The sequence below is a fragment of the Priapulus caudatus genome, unplaced genomic scaffold, assembly GCF_000485595.1.
Source record: "Priapulus caudatus unplaced genomic scaffold, Priapulus_caudatus-5.0.1 Scaffold277, whole genome shotgun sequence".
Lineage (NCBI taxonomy): Eukaryota > Metazoa > Priapulida > Priapulimorpha > Priapulimorphida > Priapulidae > Priapulus > Priapulus caudatus.
Genome location: NW_014577338.1, coordinates 314,314 through 324,115, shown reverse-complemented (window position 1 = coordinate 324,115; position 9,802 = coordinate 314,314). Strand labels below are relative to the sequence as shown.

General features: G+C 44.0%; 1 protein-coding gene across 1 annotated transcript in view; it reads left to right on the top strand.

The window, feature by feature from the left end:
* The first annotated feature begins 4,888 nt into the window (after positions 1-4,888).
* LOC106808435 overlaps positions 4,889-9,802 on the top strand; it is a 53,392-nt gene continuing 48,478 nt past the window's right edge. Inside the window, exons 1-3 of the mRNA XM_014811162.1 lie at positions 4,889-5,047; positions 5,429-5,584; positions 5,839-6,029. Of these exons, the coding sequence (XP_014666648.1) occupies positions 4,984-5,047; positions 5,429-5,584; positions 5,839-6,029 (411 nt within the window). The 5' untranslated portion in view covers positions 4,889-4,983. The remainder of the gene's footprint in view (positions 5,048-5,428; positions 5,585-5,838; positions 6,030-9,802) is intronic.

Here is a 9,802-nt window from a genome sequence, read left to right as displayed (position 1 = left end):
TGTAGGTATGCTATAGTTCCCTATAGGTGGCCAATACCGCCCAAGCGATCTAGGATTGCGAAATTTTTCACAGGAGCGCCATCTCTCTTATACCCGGGGAGTGTTCCTGCTGAAAAAAATTGCCAAACCGGTTCAAACTTCACCGTAAAAAAATTCTATCGTGAATAAACCCCTCAATTCGCTGATTCTGCACCACAAATGTCTAGCACTGACTGCTTTACGTGCTGTCAACACACAGAAAAATCGATCACTCATTCCATCAGCTGCTTGGTATTGTTGACAACCGAAACGATACTAAAACAAGCACAACCAGGAACTTGATTCTAGAGGTTACGACTTGCGATGATTTATCAGAGGCTTTGAAAGAGAAGTGCATAACCCATTCGTAACATGGCTGTTAGAATAACTTTTTCTTATTTACACCATTATTCTATATTATTTCCAGCGGGTTCTATCGTTGGGTTGTGCTTGTCATTAAATGTCATACGTTAACCGTTTTTTACACATGCTTTATTATCTGATTAGGACTGATTTGTAAATATTTCTATAGAGATCACTATAGATTAATATGCAGTTCATATAGCTTTTGACGAGCGTTTACGATGCTCAAAACATTCAACGCCATAAAACGCGTACCACAGTCAGGTAAACATTCTTTTTAAATTACAAATTTCACCCACTCGCTGCCTGCGTATACTAATTATATCGACTTTTGTTTCTATTTCTATGCTACGATTTCAGAATCCCATGACCATTCGAGCTATGCCGTTTTTCTGATTGCAGTAAATAATTCCGTGTTATTTCAATTGTGCCATGGTCGCGACCCAAGCATTCATTAGACAAATTATCCAATGAGGCACGTCCCCACTCCGCCTGCCCTGCCTGGCCTGTCTCTATCTATACTATATACCCAATTTCGTTTATTTATCCTACGATCTGACAATTAATGGATAGCTGTACGTGGTGAGCTCAACAGTTCGAGACGCCAGCAATCTCTACATATTTCCACCAGACAATAACACGCAAACCATTGTTTATCAAGAGGTTTTCAAATGAAAACTGCAACCCATTCGTACATGCTGTTATAATAACCTTTTCTCATTTGCACCATATTACTATTATGTTACAGGGGTTCTAAGTTGGGTTCTGCTGTCATATAAATGTCATACGTAACAGTTTTTCCCCATGCTTATTAACTTATTAGACTGATTTCTAAATATTGATATTGTCTGCAATGTTATATTGTCGATTTTTACCCAATGTTCCTATGTAGCACGATTTTACCCAGCGCAGCGGGTACCCGCAGCTAGGACTATATAAAGGCTCTTTATCACGGAGTCAGTACGTAGATTTTTCTACTCGCCAAATTTCTTATGAGTTCAGTTCGTGAGCACTATAAAATCCAGCCATCGCCCATGATAGCATTATCGCACCTGTCATTTCACGTTGACTGGGGATATCGGAGAGAGTCGGGTATAAACTCATGTCTACCTGCGATCCCGCGACCCCGGCTCGGTCACGTAGCCCAAACTGCTGACTATTCTTATCAAGCATCTTCTGCATTTACGACTAAAATATCAGCTGCAATGATCTGCTTATAGAGTGTGCGTATATGCGCGCGTCTCCTATGCTTTCTTTAAACGCATGACATGCCATTGATATGATATATGATATTCTTGCAGCAGCTGGTATTGTTTCTCTCATATCTTTAAAACCTTGAAAAATATTAGGTTGTAATTGGGGATGCCCTTGCTCGTGATGTGGTCGAGGAGGACAGGACCAACATCCCTACTGGGCAGTTTGTAGCTGTGTATAGAGAAACACGGCAACACAGGGCATGGATTGGAAAGGTATGCTACTGGTAAATTTAACGTGTAATTATGAAAACGGCAATTGTCTGCACATCAAAGTAAATCCAGCTGTAGTTCCCTCTGCTGTGTGCACTACAATGGATAAGACTGCAAGTTTTATAACATAGTTTATCTCACATAACTTGGAATAGGAAATACTCACTAACAGACGTACCAGATGTGTACTTATGCCTACATTATTTTATTAAAAATGTTTCACACCTAAATAACTTTTTCGTAAAAGTAATGTATACATGACTTTGAAGGTGGAACAAAGTGAAGAAAACCTGGAAGTTCACTGGTTTGAAGGAAGTTATACCACTACATGGAAGAAGATCTATGCGGGTGCAGGACGAAGCCGAAGACCGTACACAGATTTTGTGTCACGGGATTCCGTCTTATATTGGAGATTTTGTCTATCGGCAAAATGCCGTCTTTTAAAACAAACACAGGCAGAAATTGAAAAAAGATACGCAAATGAAGATAACCTGAAAGAACATTCGTAATTGTGGATGTGTGTGTTGCGCATTGTATGCATGTACAGCTAGTCTTTTTTAAACATTTGCGCATAAAAATATCTCTGTTTCATAAAAGTTACACTAGTTATGCATTTGCATCTCCAGTGTTTAGATCAAAACTTTGTTATTATTGCTAATTAACGGTGTTCTCAACTTGTTGTAATTTTTCGGAATATAAAGGTTACAGTATTAATTCTTATTAAATGTATTTTTGTCTCAAGTGTTCAGATAAGCTGTGATTTAAACTTTTAGCAGAATATTAATTTTACTACATTGGTAGGGCCTATTCAATCATTTTTAACGTCGATCTTGTGACTGCATGATGCAAGGAAATAGTCTGTTTTGACTTGGCAGTCGATCGTCGTTATGAGGGCAGCTATATATAGCACCCTCATAAAAACCGGTTCGTAGTTTACATACGCGGAGTTTGAGCAGGAAGTTAAATTAGCAGTCGCGCGCTGTTATCAGGGCTGCTCATACATGCGTGCGGCGCATTAAAAACCGGTTCGTATTTTACGATACGCGGAGTTTGAGGCAGGAATTAGCAAGTGCGCGCGCTGTTTCAGGGCTGGCTATAAATGCAGCCCCGGCCATAAAAACCGGTTTCGTAGTTGACATCGCGGAGTTTGAGCGCGCAGGAAGTTAGGCAGTCGGCGGGGCCGCTGTTTTTTTGCAGGGCTGGCTTATACGATGCAAGCCTCATAAAAGGTATAATAGTTTTGTGAAGATGTTAGGGCGGTGTTGGTTGTGGATAGTGATTGATACGCGAGTGGTTATCATGAGCTGGTGCCATGTCTTGCGTAGATTGAAGTAGTAAACATGGAGTGTAATTTGGGGATGCTCATGTTTTTCAGATTTACTTGTTGTGCCTAGAACTACGCAAAATTATGGTTTTGTTGAAGTAAGTCCTTGCATGTAAAATGCTATATTTTGATTTATAGACTGCATTTGTCCTCTGGCCTGAACTACATTTACCTTAACTTTGTATTTCACTCGACAAGCAACAAATTGTACGAATAAACGAAGCTTACTTCTGGAATAAATTCTGCTATATTTATTGATTGTTCACCGCTGATTTTTTGTAAAGAGTATTGTGACAGCGTTGTGGTCAATTTGAGTCTGCAGACTCTCTGACAGCTGGGCACCGACAACTAACACTTCGTAGCAGCTAGCAGAGAGAAATCGGCGCCCATTTAATAGTTAGAGTATCATCTTTAGCGTTTTTAAGCTTTGGTGCCACATTTACCATAAATTGCGAAACATCAGAGAATTCCTCATTTCCAATATTAAAAGTATTTCAATGTGTTATGTGCCGCGTGCGTGTACCCGCGGCGGGTGTTGGAGTTTGTATGTGCGCGCGTGCGTGCGTGCGTGCGTGCGTGCCTGATCGTGCGGCTACATGCGTTCGGGCATGCGTGAATGTGCCAGCGTGCGCGGGTAGGTGCAACTGTGCGTGCGTGCGTGCGGCGTGCGTGCGTCCTTCAAGCGTGCCGACATGCGTTCGGGCATGCGTGAAATGTGCGTGCGTGCGCGCGGAGGTGCAAGTGTGCGTGCGTGCGTGCGTGCGTGCGTGCGTGCGTGCGTGCGTGGGATGGCGTGCACTATGTATACGCTGTCATTTCACAAGTGGCGAGATAGATAAGAGATGTTTCGCAAAAAGAAATGCGAAATTTATAAGCCTACGTGTATAGAAACACGTTTCCGCGGCGTGGCACGCTTGTTTTCGTCTCGCTCTGAAAAAAATGGAAAAGCAAAGCGACATTTGAACATTGTTTGTTTTACAACTCTTGCGTTTCTGCTTTAGCCCCGTTATCACATCATGCGACTCGTATGTGTACAAGCACGCCCATTTTGTGGTATTTTGCTGCGTCAGGCTGAAATCTTACTATAGAGCAAAGCCCAGGGGCGGATCCAGGGCTGAAGCTAGACAGTATTTTTCCAGATTTTAAGGGCACATCCCCCAAAACCGCGCACGCACCCACAGTGGCGCCGTTAGGCGCGAAGCACATGGCGGGGGTCTGGGGGCTCCGCCAGGAATTCAAAATTTCAAGGGTCCCTGGGCACAAAAATGAGCACCATTTGAGCACACATTTAGTCAAGCAGCAATAGCTAAAAACCATATGGAATTTTATTTCTGCTTCATTTTGCCTGCGCTTTGCATACCAGCAATTAATGCAGAAAGATTTAAGCACTTCTCTTATTTTCCAGATATCAAAGCTAGTTTTGTTACCATGTAAAATTTTGATTTCCTTCAAGTCCTGTCAATGAATCAGAAGAAAAAGAAAACAAATAAAGAATATAGCCAAATTCCATCAAATTGTTTTCTCTATTTTTTAGCGCAAAATTTTGGAGGGCACTTTGAAATCTAGACCGTATTTCCCAATACGGCAAATACGGTCTAAATCCGCCCCTAAAGCCAATCAGTAATCTGAAGTTGATAACGTACACAGTACACAGAGTTATGATAACAACATTCACTTACCTATATATAATTGTTACATTTCGATATTTCTCAGTAGAGTGCACGTCACATCGTTACCAACTTGTATAAAATATAACGAATTGTTAGCTTGAAGGAATAAAAGTTTGAAGCTGGGTTGGACACACTATACTACATGGATATGAAGATGAGAATGTACCTTATAGCCTGTTTGCTGCTGGTACTGATGGCAAACACTGGTAAGTTCAATTTGTTTTCAACTTCGATCTCACGTTGTTTGTTGTATGGTGAAAGTAATGCATATATTAGTGCAAACAGACAGATCTTGAGCAGGACATATTTGAAGTAGGATGACGCACTATAGGCTGTATCGTGGAATGTACTGTGAGATGCGCACACGTGTTTAAATTGGAAACACTTACAAAACTACTGCCTATTTAAACACTACTGAAGTAAATTTGATGTCATGCTCATTTAAACTTCTACACGCACATAATGTTACTTTGAGAGTTAAATTATTTTCGGCGCCACCACCGCCGCCGCCGCCGCCGCCGCCGCCGCGCAGCAGTTAAATGCCGTATTTGCCGTATTTTATATTTGTGTGTCATGGTGTATTGCAGCATCATCACTGCGTTGTTACACGTGTACTCAAAGTACACAAGGGGCATGGAACGTGAGCATATGCCAGAGTGATCCTGCAGAGGTTGTGACCGAATCACCCATTACAGACTGTGCTAACAGTACTTTCTGCTACACACTTCTTCAGATGGAGGATGGTGAGGGAATCAAATGAGTAGAGTAGACGATCCGTCAAACGGACAAAATGACTGAATGAAGGATAATCGCACTAGAGGATGAGCTCAGAGTAGAGAAATGGATGGAGCGACCGACTGACAGACAGGCAAACAGACATACAGATTGCTTAATATTTTTACTATAAACACAATACACGTATTGCCTGTTATAATAATGTTTTATTGGGAGACTATTTGCTTACGCGTTTAATGTCGTGTGACGGACGTTGTTTCAGGGCTGGTTACGTCCTTTGAAAGAGGTTGTGGAGTAGAAAATATGTCCAACAAATCGGAAGAGTGCATCGAATCCAAGAGTGGTATTAGATGCGACTGCGCCACACAGTGCGAAACTGACGAGTGCAATGACGATGCTGGCATCCCTGCTGGATACACATCGCCCTGCCTTAAGCCCCGGTCACAACGGATCGTACGAAATTTTGTCGTGGTGGTCCCATAAAATATTTGTCGTGGCCAGATCTTGCAACATGCCCGAAATATATTTCGAGTGGTCACAAGGGCTACGACACATCAAAGATGGTTTGGCGATGGGAACGCGACAGAAAAAAAGACATGTCGTGGTTATGTCGTGGGTGTGTCGCAAGTCAGTCGTGCGTCAGTATGAGTTGTCGGGCATTGTCGGGGGCTGTTTTTCACGTGAACAGGTCGTGGTTAACTCGTGGATGCACGTGCTACAGTCGTGCGACTGGCGGCACAACAGTCGTGGGTCATTCGCTGGTCACTCGCGCGTCCGTCTCCCGACTATTAACGAGGCCCGTCTGTTGCCTGCCATTTGCTGCAGAGATTTTCCGTGGATACATCGAAGTTCTGCCGAATGTTTGACATTTGTCACTTCATTTATCAAAGTTAGATCCAGGATGCCTTTAAGAGAAAACCAACAAGAGAAAGGTGGTAAGGCTAGCAGTTGGCCCTTGGTGATGCGAGGGGCGACACTCAGCAACAGCTCGTGAAACATGCCAGACTCCATCCGCATGAACCCCACCAAGTCACGGCAGATTCCCGCTCCAACTCTTGCATCAGAGTACTATATGCCCAAACATCAGGCGCAGCTCGATCACGGCCGAACCCACAACGTCTGGGGTTTCGCCGGTTCCTGCGCTGCTCCGGGCCCGGATCAACGCCAACCAGCACTTATATTATGCTCGTGCTGGAGTTCCTCCAGACGTCCCCTCAGCAGGGCCACGCGTAGTCGCTCAGGTGGAATAGCCATCCTCTTCAGCGCCGACAGGCAGTTTTTAATTCCAAGCGTTCATTTGCCGCGCTATTATCCCTCAAAACGAAAAATATGTTGCAAGACTAACGCACGACAGACTTGCAATGTTGTGCGAGCTTCTTACGAAATATAATATTCGTGAGACAATCTTTGCAACTGTTTCGCGACTGTCCTGCGACAGCCGTGAGACAGTTGTAGGACAGTCGTGCGACAGTCGTAAGAATTGTTTGACTTAAAAAAAATTTTTCTGGTACCCACGACAAGATATTTATCGCACGACAGGTCGCCAAGACTGTCGCAAGACTGTTGTAGGACAGACTCACGACACCAGAAGACATAGATGCCACAAAAAATCGTGCAACAAAAAGGTGCATGGTCAATTTTGCCTCCCGACGGCAGTCGATGCACGATGCTCAAAATTTCGTAGGACTGTCTTGCGGACGACCCCGATGACCACGTTTGCCAAATTTTCTGTCGCTGTCGTTGCACAAATGCGTCGTGGCGGCTCGTTGTGACCAGGGCTTTACGGAGAACGCCGGAACAACCGTCGAAAACAACCGTCGAAACAACCGTCGAAACAACCGCCGGAACACACCATCGATACAACCGCTCGTACAACCGCACGGAACAATCGCCAGAACAACCGTCGCGAAACAACACGCCGGAACAACATCGATACAACCGTACGGACAACCGTCGCGAACAACGTGCGAAACAACGCGCCGCGACACAACGCTTGGAACACCGTCGGACAACGTTCGAACACCGCCGCACACACCGGAAACAACTGTGCCGAACACGCCGAACACACGCGCCGGAACAACCGCTGGAACAACCGTCGGAACAACCGCCGGAACAACCGCCGGAACAACTGCCGGAACAACCGCCGGAACAACCGCTGGAACAACCGTCGGAACAACCGCCGGAACAACCGTTGGAACAACTGCCGGAACAACCGCCGGAACAACCGCCGGAACAACCGCAGGAACAACCGCCGGAACAACCACCGGAACAACCGTCGGAACATCCGCCGGAACAACCGTCGGAACAACCGCCGGAACAACCGTCGGAACAACCGTAACCACTAGTGCTTCATGCAGCGTATCGCTTGGTGGTATGCGCCCCCTTATTATAACATCAACATTAATATAGGGTATATTACGCGTGATTATACATTAATATACGTTATATTACGCGTGATTATACATTAATATACGTTATATTACGCGTGATTATAAAGGGCGGAATGTTTTTTCTTGAATAAAAATGTGTTTGTGTGTAGGTATGTGCACGCGTGCGCGTGTGTGTGCGTGAGTGCGTCCGTGCGCGCATGCGTGTGTGATAGTTGACAGGCCGATAAATTAGTAATGAAATGTAAAGGCTAAGGCTAACTCAGGTCGCCCTTACGACCTAGTCGCCGACAAAATTTGAAGATCGTACGTCAAAAACCGGCCAGATCGCCGATAAAAACATCGGCGACTAAACTCGACATGAGTTCTCTTACGATCGAAAATACGGTCGCCGACTGCGATCGCAGGAATAGAAACTATTTCTATTTCTATGCGGCGGTCGGCGACAAATCGTGAGTGGCAGCCAATCACCGCTACGTGTCGAGTCACATGATTATCGCAGGAGGGATTATTGCACAAACCCTTTCTCAAATATATATTAAGTGTTCCGTATATCACAGGCAATTTTTAAAATTCTTTTTCTGCACATGATTAATGATGCAACGATTTTCAGAAAATTGAGGATAGATTTACGAAGTTACCTGATGTTTACTGGTAAGCACCATTTTGTTGGTCATGTGACTCGTATGTAATATGGACGTAATAAAACTCTATATTAAAACTAAATGGTAAGGAAAGGTGGAAACATTGATTACGGCTATCGAGGATTGACTATTGACGTTACTTCACTTATAAGTAATGCACACGCGTCTCGTGCATTTCCATCGCTCTAATACCATTAGCCGTAGTGATTATCTGCGCGAGATAGGGTAGGATCGCGCGTGTACGCCTGGCATCCTGTACATCTAACTGTAGCCCCACAAGATTCATAATGCACGTAATAATTCCCCGAGTGCAAATAATAAATCAATTTTATTTCGCTGTACTGCTGGCGGCAGTGCTGATTGGCTCTATAATAAAGGCGCTCTAGCCGATCCACGAAATCTCGCGAGATAGCGTTCTGTCACTAAAGAACTCGGCTACTCATAAAACATGGCACACTTCTGCGAAGGCCGCCCTTGTCAACATGCCATTGGCTAATACAATAATTACATGCCATTACAACATTAATATTAAATGAGCAATACGTCCAATGCATGTACACTGTCTTGCCCAGCTTGCTAAATGCGACCTCTGGATTAGTGCGTCCCTATTGCGCCAATGCTTCACTGCGTACGAACACTGCGATTTTTTCGTAAAAAATATTGCTGTACCTACCCGAATATTGACGAGTGACTGATTACCATATATCACCGACTGTATGATACTAGTAAGGCCAAAACAAAATATAGGTGTGGTTACGATTTCCCGACTGACCCTATTTATTCCCAGCGACCCTAAATATGTTATTCAATTTTAAAAATTTAAAAATTGTAACCTTTTTTTCAATTTAAATTTTTTTCAGTTCCTGCTTCAAAAGGCACAACGCACATCCTTCGGTCATGGTTCGTAAATAAAATATTTCAAGAAAATAAAATGTTTTTCCTACCTACCTACCCTATTTTTTTCGGCATGTAACGGTAACCACACATATATTTTGTTTTGGCCTAAGCCGCACACTTTTGCCATCATGCTTGACTTGCTTTGCGCAGGAAATAATCTCCATCGATATCTGCTCTACCGGCATTTAGCCACTTTCACATGCACGCACGCACGCACGCACGCACGCACGCACGTATTCACCATGTATACTCCGCGATCGGGCGCTACTCAAGCTAATGATGAACATTACGAGGCGAT